Consider the following 26,738-nt stretch of genomic DNA (forward strand, 5'->3'; position numbering starts at 1 on the left):
TAAATGCAATCTCTAACCAATTAGAACAAGTTTTTAAAAATTAAAAAATAAACACAATCTCTAAGATTCAAAAGCAAAATTAATCTGATGTAATTGTGTATCAATTGAGTTGTATAGCCACAGATAGGAATTACTTCAATTTTTAAACAGAAAAATTTGTACATCCCTAAATGTGATATACCTTAATGATGAAAAGAACTAGGGGGAAAAAAAAAAAGGTTTAACAGGTTTCAATAACTGTATTGTGTGGACAGTGATGATTTTGTTATTCCGGGGGTGTTGTGCATGTTTTATTATGGGACAAAGAAAAATGGGTAATTATATTGGTGTCCCAGGGAACCAAAATTTCCTATGTGAGAGAAAGCAGATACAGATACAATGTGAAAAGTCTTAAGTAAAGACTCTGTCAACTTGAATTTGAATAATTAATACAAATCTGAACTTTTTTAGAGGTACTTTCTAGTTCTGTCTGCTGAAAATTCCTAGAAAGTATGTACAACCTAGATAAGTTAGGTAGTCACTCACAGTACCTCACTCTAAATACCACTTCCCACCAAAACACACCAGGGCTCCTTGAAGAAATGTCGATCCTAAGTCTGGGGCAAGGGAAGGAGAAGATGAGCCTGGAACTTCTTGTCACAGCAGAAAGAAAAAATAATAATTTGCCAAGATGGATCGAAAATACACGTTTTCTTGAAGAGGCTCCAGAGCCAAGGATAGAGCCATTTGAATGACAATAAGATAAAGAACCAAATTGGATTAAGTCATATCAAAATACCTAAATTCATAATAAAAATACTTAAGTTCATAATATTCCAAAGAACTCAATCATCAATTTTGGAGGATGACAGAAAATCAAATTATTGTTTAGAGGATTGGTAAATAATACCAGCATCTGCCTTTGCCATATTCCTCAAGAGAAAGCAAGCCTGTAATGTCAGGATGCTTCTACTCCAACAGCAAACACAAAAGAAAGACATACCAGCAGGTCAACATTTTGCAACTTCTAATGAAATAAGGGACCTATACAAAGAACAGCAGCTGATGTCCCAACAAGAAACACCAGGAAACCAAGCTGAGGAAGGAGGAAATTAACTCCACCGATCAGGTGTTCTTATCGGAAAATCAAACCTGAATCTGATCAGGCCGAAACTACCGAATTTGACAAAACAGAACCCAGAAGGGTAGAGTCAGCAAAGTGAAGTCTGAGGGAAACTCTAGGAAACCTATACGTTAAAAGAAATCTAGGAGTCAGAGCAATCGATTGCAAAGCAAGTAGCTTGAGTCCTGATTTAAACAAATCATTTTTAAAGTAAGAATTTTGACACCATTGAGGAAATTTGAATACTGACTAGATATTTGGGAATATTAAGGACTTTTTATTAATTTTATTAGGTTATCCAAGCCCAGCGGTGCATGCCTATAATTGTAGCAACTCGGGAGTTCGAGGAAGGAGGATCTCTAGTTCAAGGTCAGCCTTTGCAAATTAGTCAGACCCTGCCTCAAAACACAAGAAGGATGGGGATGTAGTTCAGTGTATAGCACCCCTGACTTCAATCACCAGTACCACACACACACACACAAAAGAATGATTAGGTTAATAAGGTTAATATAATACTGGAATTATGATGAAAAATTTTAAAAACAATTATTTTTAAAAATACATATGCTGGAATATGAATGCGTGAACCAACATATCTGGAATTTGATATAAAATTATTCATGGTATCTAACAGTTGTAACTTTGGGAAACTTGAAATAGTAAGAACCATGACTTGATCACTGTTAAAAATGGGTGTTGAAGAAATGTACACTCATATATTTCTGGTGGGACTGCAAATTGGTGCAATCACTATGGAAAGAAGTATGGAGATTCCTCAGAAAATTTGGAATGGAACCACCATTTGATCTGATTATCCCACTCCTTGGTTTATAAACATACTATACTGATACTATACTATAGTGATGCAGCCACATCAATGTTCATAGCAGCTCAATTCACAATAGCCAAACTATGGAACCAACCTAGGTGCCCTTCAACAGATGAATAGATAAAGAAAATGTGGCATATATACACAATGGAATATTACTCAGCCATAAAAAAGAATGACTTTGTGACTTTTGCCAATAAATGGATGGAACTGGAGACTATCATGCTAAGTGAAATAAACCAGTCCCAAAAAACCAAAGGTCAAATGTTCCCTCTGATATGCAGATGCTAACACACAACAAGGGTCAGGGGAGGAAGAATAGAAATTCATTGGATTAGACAAAGGGGAATGAAGGGAAGGGAGGGGGATGGGAATAGGAAAGACAGTAGAATGAATCAAACACAACTTTCCTATGTTCACATATGAATACATGACCAATGTAACTGCATATCCCGTACAACCGCAAGAATGGCAAGTTATACTCCATGTATGTATGATATGTCAAGATATACTCCACTGTCGTGTATATCTAAAAAGAACAAACTTTAAAAACAGGTGTTGATTATCTGGGGATTTTTCACATTATTTGCATAGTTTTGCTTAAGCTGGTAAATTTCCAAAATAAAGTTAAAGAAAAAAACAATTTAATATAATGAACAACTTACCCTGCTGGGGGCTTATCTGGTAACTCCCTGGGCATGGTGTGCAAGGGGGAGAAATGAGAAAGTCAGGTTGATGGAAGACTGAAAACTGAATATGATGCAAGGAAGGCGTGAGCAAGGTCGAGGGAACTGGGATGTGGATTAGTGAGAGGGCTGCAGCTAAGTGGGGTCATCCAGGAGCCTCGAGGGAAGGGCTGATGGACAGGGAGGATACGGGAGCCAACAGACAGGGAGAACCAGTGAGCCAAACAGCAGTCAGGGTGGGAAGGCTTGAGGTGGCAAGCTGGAGAGGAGGGACAGCATCCAGCAGCAGTCGTGGGCATAACACACTGGTTATGGGAGTCCATGGCTAAGAAACGGGGAGTAAAGATTCATCTAATGAGAAGATCTAGTGCAGGCACAGGGTATGAGGGACCTTTTCCACCTGGGTGCCTATGTTACACTGAATAATGACTAGGTTAGGAGAGAAAGGACTTGAAGAACCCTGTAGTCAGAGCATGAGACAGCAAAGCTGGGTGGTTTTGTAAAGTAATAATGGGGTATGATTGAGCAGCTTTTAATTTTATTTTTATTTTTTAGGTATTGGGGATTGAACTCAGGGGCACTCAACCACTAAGCCACATCCCCAGCCCTATTTTGTATTTTTATTTAGAGACAGGGTCTCACTGAGTTGCTCAGTGTCTTGCTTTTGCAGAAGCTGGCTTTGAACTTGCGATCCTCCTGCCTCAGCCATCTGAGCTGCTGGGATTACAGCAGCTCGAGAACAGTATTTTTAGAAAAGATGGTAAACACTTTATATAATCTGATCCATATATAGTTATATGGCACATAAGAAGTTAGAACAACTCTTGGTGGACTATTGGTATTTTCCTCTATATGCTTATCCACATTTTCTAATATGTCTAAAAAAGACTGGTATTAAAAATTGACTAAGCTGCAGAGTATGGAGGCACATACCTATAATCCCAGTGGTTTAGGAGGCTGAGGCGGGAGGATCTCAAGTTTCAAGCCAGCCTCAACAAAAATGTTGAGGCTAAGCACACAGTGAGACCTTGTCTGTAAATAAAATACATAAAGGGCTGGGAGTGTGGTTCAGTGGTTAAGTGCCCCTGGGTTCAATCCCTGGTACCAAAACAAATTTTTTTAATCTGACTACACTATGATGGGGTGTAGCTCAGTGCTAGAGCACTTGCCTGGTATGTGCAAAGGCCCTGGGCTGGATTCTCAGGAATGACTAGATAAAGAATACCTGATGCTTTCCCACATATTTTCTTCATCAGGTGGACAATTTATCCTCCAAGTCTTTGTCTAACTCTTAGGCATGCTTTGGACTCCAGCCTTCCCTGATGCTCTGCACTTAGCAAGACCCTGGTTACGTTTCCTTTGTGACTTTGCACAATGGCAGCTATTTATTTGCTACCAAGCTAGCTGGGCCTGCCTAGGATCGGGGAAATCAGGAGAACGCATACATGCAGACTCATTTTTTTAATTCCCACGTGTGAGGCAATGAGGTGCTGAGGATGAAGAAATCATATCTGGACCCAGCGTGGTAGGTGGGTCCAAGTCCTGTGGCTGGTAAAAAGCATTTAACTCCTGCTGAAATCCCTTAGGCTTGCACTGTAGTGTGACCTAGGTATCATTTTTGGGTTCTTGGCTTTTTATGTATTTATTTTACTTCTTCACCACTTAATGTCAGACTGCACCGCTATCTCATACACTGCTCTGTCCCCAGCAGCTGGTACCGCGTGTGTAGCCTGGCCGGGACTAAATAAATGGATGTAAAATAGAATGAAAAATATTTTTTTAAATAATAAAAGTTGAAAAAAATAGAAAAAGAAAATCACTGTCCTTGTATTGGTTTCCTGTTGCCTTTGCACCAATACCACGAGTTTAGTAGCTTAAAGCAACGTAAGTGCATGTTCTCATAGTGCTGGCGGTTAGAAGTCTTGCGTCAGGGTCACTAGGCTGCTGCTGACTGGCCCCTTGCATTTTCCTGCCCTAGTGGTTGCACGCCTGCCTCGGCTCACGGCCCCTTCCTCCATGTTCAACCCAGCAGCAAAGCATCTCCGCCTGTCTCCCACTGCATCCGTCAGCACATCACCTCCTGTGCACCAACTCCTCCGCCATCACTCTTGTAAGGACCACTCTGGTTTTATTGGATCCATCCAGATAATCCGAGATAATCTCCCCATTGCAAAACACCTGCCAAACCCTTTGCCATAGGACAGGGACATCTGAGGGACCGGTATTGAGCCTGCCACACAGCTCTAACATCTGAGACGTGGGATGGAAATAATTACTGCGGGGCTCCTTTGTATTGTCAAATATCCTGTAAGAAGCAAGGACATCCCTCTTTCTCTATTTTAGGCCAGGCTTTATTCTATTGGAATAAAAATTACAGTGGGCAGGAATTTTTATGTTCTGTTCACTGTTGAATCCTGCGCACCCAGAACTGGATTCAGGCCATAGCAGGCACGTGGTCAATATTTGTTGAGTACTAAATAAAGAAACCTTGTAAGTTTTCTTTTAATATATATTTTTTTAGTTGTCAATGGATCTTTTGTTTGATTTTATTTATTTATATGTGGTACTGAGTATCAAACCCAGGGCCTCACACATGCCCAGCAAGCACTGTACCACTGAGCCACAATTCCAGCCCCCAAACTTGGGACGTGTTACCACCCCTCAGTTGCTTACACTTCTTTAGGTGAAATAACCTCAATCTCTATTCAGTAGTGATCCCTAGCTGTAAAACGCACATGATCTAGGCTAAGGCAATTCATGTCGGTCAATTTCCTGGCCACAGCAAGTGCTCAGAAGCCAGCACAGACCTAAACCAAACAAAGAGACCCCCCCCCCTTTTTTTTTCTTTCTTGGACACAACTGAAGGAAAGTAAGAATGAATTCATGGTTACTGAAGGGAGAGCAGAGAGAGAGAGAGAGAGAAAGAGAGAGAGAGAAGTCATTGGTTTTATTTTTTTCCCCATTGGTTTTATTATTGAACTGCTGGAACAAGCTTTAACTGCAGCCCAACCTATGGCTGAATTTTTCAATTACATGAGAGTAGAATGTTTCCTTCATTATTTGTATCATGTTTAGAGCCGAGGTCAGTGAAGCACATTCTATAACCACTAAGTATCACCACAGGTGACATAAAAAAGGCACCTTCTGAACCTGAACAAATAATATGGTTTCATTCCATTGAGGATGGAAGGGGTGGGATAGTGCTAGTGGTCAGAGTTCCTGCCTCCAAGGAGGAATAGAACCAAGAGGTGGGAAACCTTGGGGACTTCAGGTCACTGTGTCTGTGCTTTACCTTGGCTATACACCAAATCACCAGAGGAACTCAGTCCAAACACTGTCCTCAGCCCATTCCGGATGTGTTGAACCAAAATACATCAAAGCTTGCGATCTGTGTTTTACCAACTCCAAGTGACTCTGATGGGCCACACCTTTTCAATGTCAGTGAATGAACTTGACTTCCCATTTTTAGAAGGAAGAGGCAGCAGAACAGATGCTGTTGCTGATCAGCATCAGCTGACATCAGTTACAAAGCACTGAATATTTGTGTGGTGCTTTTCGGAGTACCAGTAATTCCGTTTCAGTTCACTTTATGAACCCCATTTGGAGTGACTCCTTAGATCACGCGTGCAGGTCTGAAGGGCTCTGTCACACCCACCCAGCTGCTAACACGGTTGGCTTCTCCTTCCTTGTTTTCAGCTACCTTCTGGAGAGTTGAGATGTCCAGAGAATTGACTACTAGATAAATGGACGATGTTGAATCATTTTTAAGCCAGTTATCTTCCTTATGCTTTCCTTAAATAATAAGGAAAATCAGGCCAGCTCCAGTGTTAGTGTATTCAAGGATCAATGATGTTATCAGGCCCAGAATTTTCCATATTTTCACTTTGCCATCCCTGGCTTTGGTCTTCCGTCTTGTCCCCTGAGATGGTTTTTAAATGACTAACTGCTGAGTCTACACAACAGAGACCACAAGCTAGCAGAGTGGTAGGCAACATGTTCCTTCTGCCTGTCCCTTTTAAATCTGAAGAAGATTGTCAGGCATTACTGCACACACCTGCATTCCTAGTGAGCAGTCAAGAGACAGAGGCAGGAGTAGCTCAAGTTCAAAGCCCCCCTGAGCAACTCAGCAAGACCCTCAGCAACTTAGTGAGACCCTGTCTCAAAATAAAAAATAAAAAGAATTGGGAGTGTAAGACAGTGGTAAAGCATTTCTGACTTCAATCCCCATTGCAAAACAAAACAAAAAAAGATTGAACAAAAGTTCAGCAGCTTCCTAACAGCCACCCCTTTATTTCGTGGGCAGAATTAATGTCGATATGTCCTAAACAGACACCACCGAGGGATGTAATGATCATGATGAATTCTGTCTGAAAGACCCATTCAGTCTCTATTCCTGTGCCCTTCTGAGCCCTTACTGATCTCAGTCTCACCCTCCTCCACACTTGGGGGTGTTTCGTAAATGGATGAAAATGCTTTTTAGTGACTAGTAGTGAAACTCTCTTACCCATTTTTCTTTCTATTTAAATTCCTCTTAGCCATCGTTGCCCGTCTTCTTTTCCAGATTAGCTTTAGAGTCAAGTTTGCCAGTGCATGAGAAAAGCTTACCTGTGGATCTGGCAAGGTTAATTTGGAAAGGAGTGACACCTTAAACATGGAATATCTATCCAGCTACTCGAATTTGTTTGTTGTTATTGTCACTATTGTTGCTACGCCTTCATACAAATTTATAATTTCCTTGGTGAGGGTCTTGCACTTACCATTTTAGTTTTAGGCCATGCTCACCGGGAAGCGGACCAGTGAGGAGGGGGAGGGGCGAGAACCTGGCAACACTACTTTAATCTAAGGATCTAGGCCAGCCTGAAGCGGGACAGGTCCTAAGTCAGTCAATTTCCATTTCTTCTTAGTTTCTCAGTTGTGTTTGAAAGCCTTCTGACCAGGACAAGGAAAGAACAGCTAGAGAGGTCAGGAGGAAAGAGGGTCAACACTCACTGGATGCTTACTGTGTTCTGCAGATGTGCTGCTTCTGCTTCTAAGACTTGCTGAGTCTGTTTGGGTCTCACTTCTACTCTTACCCTGCTGTAACCCCCCTAGATGTCTCCTCAAGAGGTTCTAGAATACAGAATAAGGCAAATGGTCTCTTCGAACCCTGTCTCAAGTTTCCAGGGAATTATCTCTGAATCAGATGTTTCCTATGTAGAAAGTAAAAGAACACTTGGTAGATCTGGAAGCTAATACCATGAACTATAGAGAGAGAGCAACGGGAGCGTTTTCTGGAACACTGCATTTAAAAGAAATCTTGCGGTTAAGAGCCTTCAGAGCTGCGTTTCGTGGGATAACAGGGTGACATAGCACCTTTTGGAGTCGTGCATCCTGACACACCTTGAGTATTATTACTGTTTGTCATTCCTTCAGAGTGTGGTCTTTTAAAAAATATTTCTTTGTTGTGGATGGACACAATACCTTTGTTTTATTATTATTATTTTTTTAATGTAGTGCTGAGGCTCAATCCCAGTGCCTCAAATGGTAGGCAAACGCTCTACCACTGAGCCGCAACCCTGGCCCCTGTAGTGTGATCTTGAATTAATGAAATGAGGAAAAGTCTTGAGTGAAGAAGAGCATCAGTAATCTCCTATACTCAAACTCCTCCCCAGAAACTACTCCTGCCTAGAGCACTACCAAATGGAACATTTCCTCGAGTATCTATCTTTTTGTCGTTTTTGTAAGTGAGCATGTTTTAGATATTTGCATTCATGCAACAAGCATTGGCTGAGTGACTCTTGTGTGCCTGATATTTCTGTGAGTGCTGGAGACAGAGAAGGCACCAAAGTCCTTGCCCTCGGGAAGCCTGCACTCCAGTGGAGTGGACAGTAAGTGAAGTACTGTGTGGGACATAATGGCAGGGGTGCTAAGTGCTACCAAGGGCTGTTCAACATGACCAAAGACAGCAGCGCCAACATGACCAAAGACAGCAGCGCCACTTACCAAATGGGAAGTGAGGACTCCAAGGGCTTGAACTTTTCCTGCTGGGGGTCAGTGACCTTCCCTCTATCTGATGTCCCTCTGCCTGCCCCCCATCCAATAAAATAGCTTTGGGTTTTGATTTCTTCTTTCCTTTCAAACTCAAGAATTTTATTTTTTATCTTCACCCCCGCTAAACACCATCCCAACAACAAAAGAGAATAGTGTATGTTAGTCCCTCCCTGACCAACCTGTGCAGAGGATGGAACATCACCAGCATCCTGGACCTACGGGAACGGAGTCAGAAACCTAACGCTCCAGACTCGCCCTGCTTGTTCTCTTCCTTTTCCTCCCTCCCTTCCTTCCTTCCTTTTTTCATTTTCTGATTGTTTTGATGTTTAATTTTTTGTTGTGCTGGGGATGGAAGCTAGGGCCTCACACATGCTAGTCAAATGCTCTACCACGGAACTACACCCTGAGCCACTTTCTATATTTAGAAAACAGTAATTTTAGGTAAAAGTGAACCGTTTATCTTTCTGACATAGATCCTCTGCTTGACCAAACTTCAGTCAGGCCTGTCGGTGCACTTCCTTGTAAAATCCAGTTTCAGCAAAGAACACTGCTAAGTCAGTTTAGTAGAAAGTCCCCACCCTTTATCTCTCATGACCCTGGATATCTGATCTGCTTCCTCTTCTTCACCACCCCCAGGAGATGTCTGATCACCCAGGCCTGTCTCTGGCCAGAGTCCTGCTAGGTCGGTCTAGAAAGGACCCCCTTGACCCTCATGTTTGCTCTTAGTAATTTTCCCACTCAGCTCCTTTGGCTATAAATTCCAACTTGCCTGTGCTGTATTTGGAGGTGAGCCCAATCTCTGCCTGGCGGCAGATCCCGGGGCAGTGATCCCTATGCCTGTAGCAGTGGTCCTAAAGAGTCTGCCTCACCTATTTTAACAAGTACCTCCTCTGGTGTCTTCACCACCTTCACACAGAAATATTCTCATTTCAAATGGACTTCCCATAACTCAGAGTTATGTGGCTGTTCTGTATTCCAAATTAAGCTGGAAGTATGAAAAACTACCCACCAGATTTCCTCTACTGATCACAACTGAGCCACCTCCTCAAAAGACTCCTGCCCAGGGCTGCTTGGAAAGAGTGGGTAAGGGTGCTAAAGTGGGCTTTAGCCCCTTAAACTCTCTCTTAAATGTACTGTGGTGGGTACATTTTTCTGACCTCTGTCCCCACTTCCAGTCTGCCTTGGAGGAGGCAAATGATGAGCACTAATGCCTGTGAGCAATTCTCTCTCTCTCTCTCTCTCTCTCTCTCTCTCTCTCTCTCTCTCTCCACCGACAATCTATCTGCTGTTTTGAGAATGCAGTTGCATAAATGCTGCCCCACCCACCCAGGAAAGCTACAAGTTTCAGCAGCTCCAGCCCTGGAATGCCAGGCCTTTGTGTAAGGCATCGAGTTGCTGAGCAGAAGCAATTTAAAACCGGTCCCACCAGTGTGGCAAGGACTGATTCAACTCCTCCTAGATTTCTCCAAGTGTGACGGACACAAACAGCCAGTTTCCTTTAAGGAGTCACAGGAAAGGTCAGTTTAATCAAGTGGCAGAGGGAAGACACCAATGGGAACCATTATAGTGTTGACATATAAGCATAATGTGCTGGGGCAAATGCCATGATGTAAGTGAAAAACCTCAGGGCACAAAGGACTGGCAAAGAAGGCTTCCCAGGAGAGCTGACATTTAAACAGAGGTGCAATGGAGAATTTGCCAGAGCATGGTTTAGTAAACCGAACCTTTGAAAAATGTCTTTAAAATCATGAAATTCCTTTTAAGATCATCCTCCAAGCCACGTGTGGTGGCACATACCTGTAGTTCCGGTGACTGGAGAGGCTGAGGCAGGAGGATCACAAGTTTCAGGCCAGCCTCAGCAACTTAATGAGACTCTGTTTCAAAGAGAAAAAAGGGGGCGGGGGCTGGGGATGTAGCTCAATGATGGCACTTCCCTAGTATTGCAAAAAGAAAAAAAATTTAAAAAGATCATTCTAAAACTTAACAGTATGAACTACTGGAATATGTATTAGGACAGGAGAAGAGTCTTAGAAATTTAAATATATTCCATAGAGTTTAAGGACAAACTTTAAAAAAATTTTTGGTACCAGGGATTGAAACCAGAGATGCTGCACCACCAGCCCTTTTTTAAAATTTTTAATTTTTTTATTTGGAGACAGAGTCTTGCTAAGTTGCTTAGGGCCTTGCTAAGTTGCTGAGGCTGGTTGTGAACTTGTGATCCTCCTGCCTCAGCCTCCCAAGTCCATAGAAGGAGAAACTTTTAAAGAAAATTCTGATGAAACATTTCCCACCAATAACTGAAATACTGTATTTACAAATGTAACCATCTGAATTATAATACAATTATTTGGAAATTATAAAACAATATTTAAAACAATGGGCTTTCTGACTTGAAAAAAAAGTATTGTACAAGTATAGCCTAACTTACATATAAATATTTCAGGCATTCAATTAATGCTTATTTCTTTCATTTATTAAGAAGTATATTCACAGGTATAAGGGAAAGCAGAGTACCAGAATAAATAGGATTCAAAACAAACTGTTAATATTGGACCCAGTAATTTCACTCCTAAATACATACCTAAGAGAAATAACAACACCCATATACAAAAACTTGGAAATGGGTATTCATAAATCATCACTTACAGCAACTAAAATGGGAAACAGCTCACATGTCTATCAACTGATGGATGGATAAATAAATATGGCACTTTTATACATTGGAATATTATATGTCAATAAAAAGATAGGCATTGCCAGTCACAGTGGTGCACACCTGTAATTCAGGTATAAGGAGGGTCACAAGTTTGAGGCCAGCTTCAGCAACTCAGCAAAGTAAAAACTAAAGAGAGAGAGAGAGAAAGAGAGAGAGGGAGAGAGAGAGAGAGAGACTGAGGGTGTAGCTCAATGGTATAGCACCCCTGGGTTCAATTCCCAAAACCAAAAGAAAAAAAGAAAGAAAGAAAGAAAGCAAGCAAGCAAGCTCTGGTGACACATACTATTCACAAAATGGGTAAAACTTGAAAACATTATAAGAAAGAAGTCGGTCACAAAAGATCACATACTGCATGATTCCATTTAGGCAAAAAGTCCATTTATAGAGACAGAAGTCCATTAGTGTTTGCTCATATCCGAGGCCAGGGGTTGGGGGGCTCAAGATGGGGGAGTGATGTCAATAGGTAGGGAGTCATTTTGGGGTGATGACAATGTTTTAAACCTGGATTGTGCTGATGGCTACACAACATTGTGGATGTACAAAAATCACTGAATTGTATCTTTAAATTGGAAAACTTTATGTGAATTATATCTCAATAAGGATGTTTAAAGGAAGAACATTGTATTAAATTAATATAAATATGTGTGTGTGTGTGTGTGTGCACGCACGTGCACGCACACTTGGCTTCTAAATCTAACCAAAATTGAGCACAGCTCTCGCTAGGTTAGACCCCCAACAAGTAGTGTCCGTAGGTGTCAGTAGGAGAAAAGGAACGGTGACTGAAACAGATGGGAAAGGAGAAGTGTAAAAAAGACTTGACCCCGGCTTTGCAGAAGGAATTGATTGATGCTCAGCAACAAAAACCCATTGACACAAATTAAAGATGGGTTCTGAATCATGCCAAATCTAGACACCAGACACACGGGCAACTCTCCCTGAAATCAGTTGCATAGAGCTATGAAACCCATTCTGCTCTCTGTGGAAACGCAGCTGCTACCAACCAAGGAAAAATAATTTCACCGAACAGGTTAGTTCCCCATTCTTGTCCCACAGAAAGAAGAATGCGGGGACCAGACCAAAGACGCAATCTCCAGAGACAAAATGTCAGGCCTAATGTTAAGCAGCCTCAAAATACAGCACAAGAGCTCTGATGACCCCCAGTGGTTACAACTGAGGTTGCGGAGTTGACAACATGAGACCAGAGTGTGACGCACAAAGCAATTACCGATGTGGGCTTCCACTTATTATGTTCTTATCTTGAAAGCAGCAAAGTTGGAGTAAAAGTAAACATAGCAAATGACTGTCATAAAATGTCCCTTCCCCTGATTTCTCCGCACTAACCAAAGAGCCCATTTCACTGTAGCCTGTCCCCAGCTCAGTTCAGCAGAGCCAGGAAGGTGTCTGTCTCCTTCCAGCGGCTGGTCGGGTGAGTCAGTTAGCAACGTGCCTTGCACCTGCAGATGCAAGAGAAGCTGACAAAGGAGAAGGAGAAGAGAAAGGGCTGATCCAAAGAGATAGGCAGGAAGAGCGCAAGAAACCGGGAGGCGGGTTGTAAACCGAAACAAGCCAGTTCGGTCATGCACAGCTCTCAGATGCTTTTTGGTGGCTGCCTAAAAATCAGGTTAGCCTCGCCCTGTGTTGTAGGGAAAGCAGCTCACACCGGATGACGACGCCACTCCTAGGGTTTCACTAAACAGACCTCCGTCAGTGAGTACAAACCGCTTTGCAGAGTCCCCTCTGCAGGCTTGACGATGTCCCCGTTTTCCATCTTCCGGGTGAGAGTGTCATCCATTTGAGACAGGACGATGTTCTACCAAAGCATTCTGTGATTACTCTAGCTGTTGGTCTCAGGCTACCAGAAATCCCCCCAACTGACCCAAGGTCATTTATTTCAGTCACTTCACACATCTGGAATGTCCCCAATTTCACCAGAGAATCTATGCCTAACATTTATCTGGCTAGTTAACAAGGCACTGGTTGCTCGTATAACAGATGTCCGATATTTGCTTTGATAATAGCTAAGGCATTGGGACCTTTCCATCGAGATGAACTAATGACCCCTAGAGTATTAATTCCCAGTCAGAACCCTAGCTGCCCCTGCGTATCATTTCAACTAACCAATGTCACGCTGTCTATGCAGAGGTATTTGAAAGTAAATTACAGGCATAACATGAGAGAAGGGGAAGAATAGGGGCGGGACCCACTGGCCCCGCTAGCCACCACTGTATACTCAGCCATGTCCCTTTATGTCACTGCCATTTGTCAGTGCTCATAAGTTTTTCAGATCCATCATTTAGTAATCATTTACAAAGTGTCTATGTGTGTACTAGCAGTACCATCTGATTGATAGGTCCAAGGAGAATTTAATAACCCAAGAGAATATTAAAAATTCACCCACTGAAGCCACTGACTAATTTTGCAAACACAAAACAGCTTTGCAATGGCGTGACGGCGTTAATAACCCCATGACTTCATTGCAGCCTCAAAGAGAAAACAAGCCTTTGAAGAGTCTGTAGATAAACCTTCAAATATTAATTGCTTCCTTTTTTTCTTTGGTAGGGAAAAAAAGACTCTTAAAGTTTATATACACATTTTACAATGTTTTGTTTTCTTTAAGAACCAATGATAATTACCTCATTAGGCTACCATTTACCTTAATTGTGATTTAGTGCATCGTAAAAGGATTGTGAATAAGAATTCTTGACGTTGTTTGTTGGTCCAGAGGTCAAACCAATGACTTATCAGAGCGACTCTTTCCTGAAAGAGCTGTAAGGCGGGAAATGATATTTTACTTAGTTGCTAAGCAATCTTCAGATAATCTACTAACACCCTCACAGCTAATATTTGCGTAGCACTTTATGATTCACAGGAGCTTTCACATATGTTGTAGGGTCTCTCCTTTGAGCTTAAACCATTTTTATCCAGGGATAAGAGGCGCCTGGGCTTGTTGGGCAGGCTGCTGGGAAAGGCTGGTGGGGATGTAATTACAGAGAAGGCGGGAAGACAAAGAGGTGGTGTGAACCGGTTCTTGTCTTCACTAGACTGCCGGGCCCAGAGAAACAGGTTCCGCACATTTAGTCTTAAAAACACATATATGAAAAATGTCCAACCTCTCTAGCGATTAGAGAAATGCAAATTAAAACCACACTGAGATTCCATCTCGCTCCAGTCAGAACAGTAACTATCAAGAATACAAGTAACAATAAATGTTGGTGAGGATGTGGGGAAAAGGTACCCTCATACATTGCTGGTGGGACTGCAAACTGGGGCAACCACTCTGGAAAACAGTATGGAGATGACTTTAAAAACTAGGAAGGGAACCACCATTTGACCCAGTTATCTTGCTCCTTGGCATATATCCAAAGGACTTAAAATCAGCAAACTACAGTGACGCAGCTATATCAATGTTTATAGCATCTCAATTCACAATAGCCTATGACTATGGAGCCAAACTTGGTGCCCTTCAAAAGATGAATGGGTAAAGAAATTGTGCTATATATACATATGTTCACACACACACACACACACACACACACCATGGAATATTACTCATTCATAAAGAAGAATGGAATTGTGGCATTTGCCAGTAAATGAATGGAACTGGAGAATATCATGCTAAGCAAAATAAACCAATCCCCCAAAACCAAAGTCCAATGTTTTCATTGATATGTGAAAGCTAAACCACAGTAAAGGAGCGGGGGAAGAATTCCAATACATTAGACAAAGGGGAATGAAGGGAAGGCGGGGGGACTAGTAATAGGAAAGACAGTAGAATGAATCTGACATAATTTTCCTGAAAAAACCTCAGCAAATCTCACCATTGTGTACATCCACAAGAATGGGGCCATAATTAGAATAAGATATAAATATGCATGTATAATTTTATCAAAGTGATTCTACTGTCATGTATAACTAAAAAGAACCAAGAAAAATAACTTCCTAATTACAAAAGAAAGAAAGAAGAAAACACATACAGGCTACGCTTATTTAATTGCAAAACCGGATCATTTGAAGTAGGTATGACTTTACTGATCTGCAGCCATGGATCTTCATAACAGCCATGAAACTGAAAATGAATAATTATTGTAAATGCTGTTGTTAGTTGTGTCTCTAGGATAGACATACACCAAAGACCAGGGCCCCTATACTGGGTTTCAGTCCAGCTCGGCCAGCTAGGCATGTACAAACTCACAGTCTTTATTACACGCCAGGCGTTAGCCCCTGAGCCTAGGCTTCTTCCCTTGTAAGAGAGGCTGAACCCATGTGAGCTCTGAAGACCCACTGTACTGTCTCCATTAATGCCTCACAGGACTGCCCTACACCGTTCAATGACCTTCTTCCTGAACTACCTGCCAAGGGCTGGGCATTGCCTGGCCACATGGAACCATACAGTGGGCACAGGAGGCAGAGAGGACTAAGGAAACAGTGAAACGTACATGCCCACACCCTCTCCACCACCACCCAAAGCATATTCTGCCCTGCTCCCCCTCATAGCAAACCACAGGAGTTCGGGAGGTCTCTATTTTGTCTCTGGAGGCACAGAGTAAGACGGAAGGCAGATCTGGAGCCTTGGAACAAAGCTAGAGTTATTTTTGTTTAAACTGACTCAAAAACTGAATTCTTCAGAGGATTTTTCTTTAAAAATATGACAACGTGAGACTCATTATTTCACAATAAAAATTTCATAAATCAAAATCATCTTCTTGTGGGGCATGTAACTCACCTGTCTATTTAGTGGCTTGTTGCTAAAAGGTGTCCAGGCGCTGAATCTCGTGTGCAAGCTCTCCATTTCTGGGGTTTTCCAGGAAGAATCCCCAACTGACATCACAGCAAACTATTTTCTTTCTTCTAGGAGCTACAGGTTCATTTCAATAGATGTATGATTAAGCCGACTTAGAAATATCCAATACAGTGGCAGAGTGGTGCACACCTGTTATTCCAGCTACTCAGGAGGCTGAGGCAGGAGGATCACAAGTTCGAGGACAGCGTGGGCAACTTAGTGAGGCCCTGTCTTGAAATAAAAATAAAAAGAGCCAAAGATATATCTCAGTGGCAGAGTGCCCCTGGATTCAAACCTTAATACTAGGGAAAAAAAATAGGAAAGAAAGGAAGAAAAACCTACCCAATACATTAATGCTGTCCCTGTAGGAATTTTAGAATTAGAAAATATATTTTAGAATTAGAATAATCCATTTATATATATAAAATGTTTATAAAATTACAATTCATGGAAGTATATGTATGTGTATACATACACACACATACACAGAGGATGAACCACGTAAAAATACACAGAGCCAATGGGTTCCTAATCATGGTAATTATTCTGACCTTACCTACTTGCAACCAAATCTGAACCTAAATGAAAGGCTTTTTTTTTTTACTTTTTGGGAAAATGTAAGACTAATAAAAATGTTTCAGAAAGTGCTATTAATGACTCAGAAATTGGCATAAATTTTATTTTATTTTATTTTATTTTATTTTATTTTACTATTTTATTTTATTTTATTATTTTTGAAGTGCTGGTGATGGAACCCAGGGCCTTGCTAAGAAAGTGCTCTACCACTAAGCGGTATCTCCATCCCATGGTATGGTTTGTTATCTGCTGGGAAGACTGACTTTTTCTTTCCTTGGAAAGCAAGAATTTGAAGTGTTTAAACAGGACATCCCTCCTACCCATCTTTTAAGGATATAAGTCAAAAAGGATATAAAGAGAAAAATTAGGCTCATGTATGAGTTATCTATTGCTGCATAGCAAGTTACTCCAAAGTTTAACAGTTCAAATGAGCTATTAAACATTTATTATCTCAAAGTCCCTGAGAGTCAAGAATCTAGGTGCAGCTTAATGGGTACTGTATTAATTTGCTGGGTCTGCCAAAACAAAATCCTACAGACCAGGTGGTTTTAGAACCAGAAATTTGTTTTCTCACAGTTCAGGAAGCTAGAGGTCCAAAATCAAAGTGCCATCAACATTGGCTTCCTGGCTTGTGGCTAGCCACTTTATCACTATGTCCTCACACAACCTTTCTTCTGTGTGCACATGAAGAGAGAGATTTTGGGTGTCTCTTCTTCTCCTAAGGATATCAGTCCTCTCATATTAAGGTCCTGCCCTTATGATATCACTTAATCTTTATTACCTCCTTATAGGTCCCATCTCCAAATACAATGCAGGGTATGAATTTGGGAGAGGGCAGTGATACATTGTAGTCCACAGCAGTTACCTCTGCATCAAGGTCTCTTAAAAGGTTGTGCTCATAGTAAGAAGCCCCTCCCCAGAGACCAGTGCCAAACTCTTGGATTTCTCAGCCTCCAGAAGCATGAATTAAGTAAATTTCTGTCCATTATAAATTTTCGAAACACGGCTATGGTCAAGGTGTTGACCAGGACTGCCATCTCATCTGAAAGCTTTGAAGCTCGCTCATGTCACTGTTGACAGGATTCAGTCCCCCATGAGCTGTTGGACTGGGGTCTCCCTTGCCACATGGGCCTCTTCACAGGGCAGTTCACATGGCTGCTGGCTCTCACTGGAATTAGCAAATGAGAAAGTAACAGAAGGCCCACAGAGGAGAGCCACAGCCTCTTTGTAACTTAACCTCAGAAATGTCATGGCATCCCTTTTGGTTAAAAGCAAGTCATTAGGTCCAGCCCATTCTCGGGGGGGAGGATTATCCAAGAGCACTACAGTAGAGAAGAAAGGGGCTTGCCTCTACCCTTCTAGTTTCTCTGGACAGGCTACAAATGAAACTGAATAAGGAAATTTAACAGGAAAAAATTTTAAATTACATATGTACACACAGAAGTCCCACAAGGTCTGAGACTTGAAGAAAGGACAGATGTAGTATCCCGGGCTACAGAATGGAATAAGGACTTGGGGCTCCCAGGAGGTAGCAGCTACACAAGTTATGAGGGTGTGGGGGAAAGCGAGTCAAGGTTTTCTTGTAAGGAAGATAAAAAGTCTCTTAGGCAATAAAAATGGTCTTGGATCAGCTGGAGAAGAATAGGTGATTATCTGGACAAAGTATCACGGAGTCAGCACAGCAAACAAAACAAACATAAATATTAAAAGAGTCAGTTATTCCAATAGACTACTAAGAATTTCGTCAAGAGAAATTTAAAAAGATCTAAATAAGAATATACATCTGGGCAGATGTTGGGTCTCCCAAAGTAATTTATTACTCAGTACGATATCAAAACCGAAAAGATGTGAGGCATGTGTATGTTTTTGAAGCACTGATTATAAAATGTGTCTGGATATGCAAAATGTCAAAAATATCAAAGACAAGTTCATAAAGAACAAAGTGATAGGACTTTTTCCTACTTCTCATTGGTAATTAACAGACAGATGTAACTGGTGGGAACATGAGGTTAGACGGTAACTCTATAAACTGGGCCTACTGTGCTGACCCCCACATTTTCTTTTGAAAGACAGTTTACCTGCAGCCCTGCCTGGCTTAAGTCAGTAAGATCAGCTCCATTCCTGTTGTCTTCAGGAGAAATGCAGGTCCCAAGGGTTCCTCCCTGCCAGCAAGAATACGTTACCCTGAAGTGGGAGACTTTCTTTATACAGATCAGATTCCAGGATTCAACGAGACAGGATCATTAAAAGGAAAACCCCCTAACCATAAAACCTGTAAGAAAAGTTCCAACTGGAACCAGTCATTGTGGGCCAAGGTGACCCAGAGTTGCCTTGGATCTTTAGATTTTAGTAAAATCTCCCCTTTATAGGGTAAGACCATATGCAGTAGAGACTTGAAAGTCTGCTGCAATCCTGCTGTCAGTCAAAAGCCAAGAGGTGGACCTGGACAGACTCTTTGGAAACTTCCTTGGGACTCCCAACAAAATAGGAGGGCAGGAAGGGTGTGCCGTCATCTCCTCTCTGACAGGACCCATTCTCTTCTTTGAGAGTGTCCCCTTTCCTTTTTTCCTATCCCTTCCAATAAAACTTGCCTGCTGTTATGTGCATCCTATCTGAGATCCTTCCAGCAAGGTCGCAAGAACCAGTGACTGAGGACATCCATGGTTACTTTGACTCCACAAATGCCCTTATTCTGCAACAGTATCAGGACTTATTTATTATAAAGCCAGCCCAAACTGGGTGCAGTGGTGCATGCCTGTAATCCCAGCACCTTAGGAGTTGGAGACAGGAGGATCACAGGTTTGAGTTCAGCCTCAGCAACTCAATTTAGCAAGATCCGGTCTAAAAAAAAAAAAAAAAAAAAAAAATTAAAAGGACGGGGGATGCATCCAAGCTTGGACAAGGGTGTCCAAGCACCCCTGAGTTCAATCCCCAGTACTTCGCAAAAAACAAAGCAAAAATAAATAGATAAAGCTAGGGTAACTAAAAGCATGAAATATTGGCACAAGAATAGACAAGTAAATCAATGGAAGAGATAACTGAGTTCAGAAACAGGCCGTATATGTATGGACACGATTTATGACAAAGGTCAGAGCGGTGGCAAAGGTGACTTCAGTCAGTGACATGTGGAGTAGGACATGGCCCAAAGCAGCCCTGCTGGCCTCAGAATCATCAGAAATCATTCTTATAGCCTTACAACACTACGTTTTGGGGTACTTTGTGAATCAGCAACAACGAAAACAAAAATAATACCGAGGGGTAAATTATCACCTAACTGAAACCCACGACGCTGCCTTTAGAACTGGGCAGTAAGTGGAAACTGAAAGGGTGCTGAGGAGACCGCCTAGTGGAATCGAGAAGAGAAGTCGCATTGCTAGGAAAGGGGGACGGGTTGTAGCTCAGTGGCAGAGCGCTTGCCTAGCACACGAGAGACCCTGGGCTCCAGCCTCAGCGCCACATGAAGATAAAAAATAAAATAAAGATGTCATGTTCATCTATAACTAATATGTATAAATTGCTAGGAAAGGATAAACAGCGAGGTGAACTGCATTTTGTAGCAACAGAAAGTTTAGTAACACGGTTGCCTGCATGACTGGGGACAATAGAAAAGGTACCAGTGAATGTGTAGAGAGGTTGCCCGCAGATTACAGAAAATGCTGATGGAATTCTTAAGCTTCGTGTGGTCAAATTCAGTAGGAGAGACATGAACCAACCTGAAAGATCTCTTTAGTTTGGGGCAAATGTCAGTGGAAATAGAGTATCTAGTACAGTATCCATCAGACAAAAGTATCTCAGAGTAACAAATGGCCTTGGGGCAAAGATCAAAGGAAGGGCGTGGCTGTAAGACTCCTTGTTAAAGTCTGAAAAAATTTAAGGTGATCCCTCATAGACCCTCTCATTTAGGGAAAAAAAATTTCCTAAAAATCTTAACATCTTGGTCCCACAGTACCCAGTTTCTCAGCCCCAGTTGGAAAAAACCTATCTCATAAGGATTTTTGGATTTATTTTGTGTTGAAAGAAATTAATTACAATCAGACACATACGAAGCTCACAAAATTGTCAAGAGGGTAGTTCTGCTCAAAGAATGACCAGCTTTTAATCAAGCTACCAAGAAAGTTTGAAATAAAAAATTTTCAAGCCACCATGGTAATCTGGGTGTCTTGGGAGAAAGATAAATCGTTTTTTCAAGTTCACAGGTCTCCAGATCAGGAGCAAATGTGGACAAGGAGCATCCTTGACAGTTGGACCTGATGCAGATCACAGGAGACTGGACTTCAAGCCTAATTCTATAACTGCATGAGACTTTGAGTGTCTTGGGATGGAGTAAATGTATTATGTACGCTACAGGCATGTGAATTGTTGTAGCCCAAAGGCAAATGGTAGTATGTTTCCGTACACAACTGCACCCATTCCTGTACCTCCATATCAGCTATCCCTTCAGGAGGCGGAGTCTGTTCCACCCCCTCCCCTTAAATCTGCCCTAGTAATGATTTGCTGTGACCAATAGGATGTCATGAAGTGATCAGGTATGATTCCAGGCATAGCCTTAAGAAGAGGTGCGGCTTCTGTTTTTGCACAGTTGCAATGTGAATAAGCCTGGCTTGGATTCTGATTGATGAGAGATAATAGGGAGAGATAGAGACTGAGCTCCCCCAGCAGTTTCAGCTACCCCAAAGTGCAAGGCGCAGGAATGTGGTCATCTTGGACATTTCAGTTCCAACCAAGCTCCCGAGGGAATGCACCACATGAACCACCCCAGCCTGGAAGAACTGCCCTGCTGAGGGCACTCAACCCATCCGATTGTGGAAAATAAAGGATTCTTATTTCATGCTGCTACATTTTGGAATGGTTTGTTATCGAGTACAGACTGACCAAACCATGTGTTGGCAAATATCCAGAACTTTCAGATACAGCTGGTAAAAAAGAAAATTGGTATTAAGTACTTTTGAATTTTTTGGTATTATTTCATGAAGTTGAACAGATGCATATACTTACCCCAACAGAAAAAAGGTACACATTTGGATTAAAATATATCAACAAGAATATTCATAGCTAAACTGGATAGCTTCAAAATGGAAACAATTTAAGCATTTGTTAACAGTTGAATGGATGAATATATCGTCATTTAGTCATGTAACAGAACTCTTCATCAAAAAAATGAAGGATCTGCTGCTACATACAGCAATATGGATAAATCACACACATTCCATATTAAACAAAAGAAGCTAGGAACAAAATAATACATTTTATGTGGATCCATTCATACAAAGTTCTAGTATTACAATGTTTAAAGTCAAGATAGAGATGAGGTTTGGGTGGAAAGAGAGTCAAGTTTGGGAGGGGGCAGGAGAGGAGATTCTGGGTACTGCCACTGATCTACAGATGGGAACCCAGATTAGTTCACTTAATAATTTGTTGAGCTTTACACTCACGATTGGCATATTTTTCCAGATTCTCTATTTTGATCAAGAAGTGTGTAATGATTCCGTTTATGATAACATCACTGTGGAAAAATATGAGTATAAATCTTATGAAGAATATTATTAAACTTTATTGAAAATCTTTTTTTTTTTTTTTGGGTACTGGGGATTGAATTCAGGTATGTTCTGCCATAAACTACGTCCCCAGCACTTTCTTTTTTTTTTTTTTGGTTGGAGTGGAGACTGGGGATTGAACCCAAGGGCACTTTATCACTAAGCTACAACCTCATTCTTTTATATTTTTATTATAAGACAGGTTCTCACTAAATTGCAGAGGCTGCCTCCAGCTTGTGATCCTCCTGCCTCAGCCTCCCAAGTATCTGGGATTATAGATGTGTGCCACTGCACCCAGTTTTGAACAACAGTTTTGGAGACCTAAGTAAATGGAGAGATATGGCTTATTCCTGGATTAGAGGATTCACTAGGGTGAAGAAATTAATTCTTTCAAATTGATCCACAAACTCAATGCAATCTTGTTAAAAACAGTCCCAAAATATATTATTGTGGTATGTGTATGTGTGTGCACATACACACGTGTGTGCATATGTGTCTTCAAAAAGTAGATTCTAAAATATTTTTGGAAGTTTAAAGGGCCCAAAATACACAATAGCTAAGCTATGGAATCAACCCAGGTGACCTTCAACAGATGAATGGATAAAGAAAATATGGCATATATACACCATGGAATATTACTCAGCCATAAAAAATAATTTATGACTTTTGCTGGTAAATGGATGGATCTGGAGGCTATCATTCTAAGTGAAATAAGCCAGTCTCAAACAAAGGCTGAATATTCTCTGATATGTGAGTGCTAACACACAATAAGGGGAGGGATAGAAGTTCATTGGATTAGACAAACGGGAGTGAAGGGAAGGAATGGGGAATGGGAATAGGAAAGACAGCAGACATAACTTTCCTATGTTCCTATATGAATACATGACCAGTGAAACTCCATAGCATGTACAGCTATAAGAATGGAATCCTAATTAGAAAAAGCTATACTCCGGATATGTATGATATGTCAAAATACACTGTCATGTATATCTAAAAAGAGCAAATAAAAAAATTTTAAAAGGGCCCCAAATAGTCAAGACAATATGAAAGAACAAGGGAGGGAGATGTGTTTGCTGACACCAAAACTTACTGTGAAGTCATACCAATAAGATGATGTGGCACTGGTTTGGGGGTAGACCCCAATAGCAGTGAAATAGAAGTGCCAAAACAGTCTGGGTGACACTTATTGGTTGACAAATCAAGAGGCAGAGTTTTCCATTTAGAGGAAACAGATTGTCTCTCTAAAGAAGAAAAAAGAACTTCGACAGTTTCTCAGACCACACTGACCCACGTCAACTCTCTAAAGGCTCTTCATATATACATAATCAATTACACATGGTTTGTGAATCCCTGGAAAACAAAAATAAGAACAAAGGATGATGTCAGAGAGGAAGATTTTGGCTCAGTCTAAGTGGGAGATTGTGTGCTACGCCCATGCTGGAGATGGTGAGGCTCAAGCTGGCCTGCCACTTGTCAGTGAGCCTAGCTCAAATTCAAGCAATGTGAATGTTTCTAGCAACCCTCCATGGCGATCAGTTCCAAGGAGACGGAGAGTACAATGTGCCTGGCGCAGCTGAAGAAATTTATTGGAGTCAGGAGAATTCCAGCACAAGACAAACGTTTGCAGCACCTCAACTCATATTTCACTTCAATGAGAGAGAAGCATATTTAAAAGTGAAGATATTTCAAAGGTGTGCATCATACTAGGAACAATTTTGGAAATGCTATTGGAAGACTGCATGACATAGTGAGTGTCAGATTTGAATCCTTGATCTGACATCCCCAAAACTGAAACTTTATAATACCTCAGTATCCTCATGTGTAAAACAAGACAGTGTTGTATCTTGGCTAACTACATTATAACAATGTGTTGTTCAGATAAAAACCTCATGGTGAGGTGGGAAATTAAACACCTTCTTCTGAATCAACATGAAATCAAAACAATTTCTGAGTTTCATAAAATACCCAGTTGTTATGTGAAATCCCCTCAAGAGCCTTCAAAAGGGATTTTTATTTAGCAAATTCTTGAAATCATTATTATCCTCTGTATTAAGGGATTAGTGAGTTACATAAAGAGCTGAATATGATAGAAAGAAGAGTTGCTGTGTTCACTGGTGGGCTTAAATATATGAGCACAGTTTATTGTGTGTATGTGTGTGTGTGTGTGTGTGTGTGTGTAAATTTCCATGGGATTATTTTCATTATCTAAAATGTCAATTTTAGAGTTGGGCATGATGGCACACATCTGTAATCCTGGTGACTTAGGAGGCTGAGACAGGAGGATTGCAAGTTCAAGGCCTGCCTGGAAAACTTAGTGAAACTCTCAGCAACTTAAGTGGGACCCTGTTTCAAAATAAAAATTAAAAATGACTGAGGATGTTGCTCAGTAGTGGAGTGCCCCTGGGTTCAATCCCTAGTATCACAAAAATAAATAAATAAAATATCAATTTTGGTGACTACCTATTCAATTCAAAGGGAAGGGGTATGTTGGCAATCACTACTTCCTTAGTGAATGATTTTTTTCCTATTCTATGTTCCTCCAAAGAGTAGTTCCATAAATATTAATAGGTATTTCCCCAGAAAACAGAATCTGTTTTGGGAAATGATTGAATAAAATTAAGCATGTTTCTTTTTTGCAGGATGTTTTGGAAGCATTAGCATACTAATGTTAACAGAGAATCTACGAGAAGAGAAAGTAATATGTAGCATTTTCCCTCTTTTATGTTATATGGAACCCATCCTAGTGTGTATTGATTATTTAATGTGATTATCACAGTGTTTATCTAATGCTATGTAACAAATTGTCCCCCAAATCACAGGCTTAAATAATAAACATTGATTATCTCACAGTTCCTGTGAGTCAGGAGTATAGGCACGGCTTAGTGGCTCCTTCCAGTTCAGCCTCTAACAGTCCAAAAGTCAGCAGGGGCTGTAGTCATTCCAAATATGGATTGGGGAAGGATTCCCTTCCAAACACATTTAAGTGGTTGTTGGCAGGATCCAGTTCTTCCCAATCTGCTGGAACAAAGGCCTCAGTTCCTTGCTGGCTGTTGGCCAGAACCTCCCCTACCATATTGGCATCTCCATAGCTTAGCTCACAAAATGAGAACTTACATCTGTCCAAATGATCAAGCAAGAGAGCAAGAAAGGGCAGGCAAGATGGGAGCTAGAGTCTTTGGGTAACATAATTTCAGAAAGCAATGCATAGTCACTTTTTAATTAGTCAGAACAGGAGGCAGCAAACATGGTTAACAAACCATATGTGGCCTAATTTGTCAATAAAGTATTATTGGAACACAGCCAGTCCCATTTACTTACACATTGTCTATGGTTGCTTTTTTACTACAACCACAGAAAGAGTAATGGGAAGAAAGACCATATATGATCCACGAAGCCAAAAATATTTATTATCTGGAACCTTATCACAAAAATAAATCTCTGAATTAGAAGCAAGTCCACCCCATATTTAAGGGGAGGAAATCCACAAGGGCATTAATACAAGGAGGTTCAAGGTCACTGGGAGCTATTTTGGAAACTGTCTGCCACGTAGTATCTGCAACAGAGTAGGTGTTTCACGATATTTGCTGAAAGAGTAAATGAATAAATGTTTATGGTTTGAATGAGTTCCCTTTAAAATTCAGGTGTTGAAACTTAATGGCCAAGGTAATAAGAAGAGGTGAGACTTTTAAGAGGAGAGTTGTTTCAGTCAGCTTTTTTGGCATTATGACCAAAAGACCTGACAAGAACAATTTTAGAGAAGGAAAAGTTTATTTGATGCTCACAGTTTCAGTGGCCTCAGTCCTCAGACAGCCAACTCCACAGCTCTGGTCCAAGGTGAGGCAGAACACCATAGTGGAGGAAAACAGGTGAGGACATGACAATCAGGAAGCAGAGAGCTCCACTCACCAGGGAGAAAATACAAACCCCAAATACATGCCTCTGGTGATCCACCTCCTCCAGTCACTCCTCACTGCCTGCAGTTATCCCTGCTAACCCTTATCAGTGGATTAGTGCACTGATTACGTTAAAGTTCTCATAACTCTCAATCATTTCACTTCTAATTTTTCTTGCATTGTTTTATACATGAGTTTTTGGGGGACACCTCACATCTAAATCATAACATTCTGCCCCTGGTCCCCCCAAACTCAGGTCCATCTCACAAAGCAAAATACATTGAGTCCATTCTCAAGAGTCTCTGAAGTCTTAACAGTTCCAGCATTATCCAAAGTCCAAGTTCAAAGTGTCCTGAAACTCAAGGTGAACTCAATGCGAACCCCTGTAAAAATCAAAAGCAAGTTACATATATCCAATATAAAATGGCATAGTGTAAACATTTCCATTCCACAAGGGAGAAACAGGGGCACAGAAATAAGGTATGGAACCAAAGCAAGACCAAGATCCAGCTGGGCAAACAAGTCCTGCAGCTTCATGTCCAGTATCTGGAGCACATGGCATTGTGATGCTCTCTTCAAAGGGCTGTGCAGC

General features: G+C 41.2%; 1 protein-coding gene across 8 annotated transcripts in view; it reads right to left on the reverse strand.

Moving 5' to 3' along the window:
• The window catches only part of Ect2l (epithelial cell transforming 2 like), a 97,254-nt gene that overhangs the window by 64,456 nt on the left and 6,060 nt on the right, over window positions 1-26,738 (reverse strand). For 7 of the 8 annotated variants that reach the window (XR_007109371.1, XM_047557314.1, XM_047557316.1 and 4 more), the window contains exons 2-3: window positions 16,087-16,374; window positions 14,017-14,129 (exon numbers count right to left, since the gene is read on the reverse strand). Coding sequence is in view for 7 of the 8 variants with exons in the window: in XM_047557314.1 (XP_047413270.1) it covers window positions 14,017-14,129; window positions 16,087-16,188 (215 nt within the window). In the remaining variant the exon portion in view is untranslated. The remainder of the gene's footprint in view (window positions 1-14,016; window positions 14,130-16,086; window positions 16,375-26,738) is intronic. The other variant, XM_047557311.1, reaches the window with a different exon arrangement.

Source organism: Sciurus carolinensis, chromosome 7 (assembly GCF_902686445.1).
Source record: "Sciurus carolinensis chromosome 7, mSciCar1.2, whole genome shotgun sequence".
In the NCBI taxonomy this organism is placed as follows: domain Eukaryota; kingdom Metazoa; phylum Chordata; class Mammalia; order Rodentia; family Sciuridae; genus Sciurus; species Sciurus carolinensis.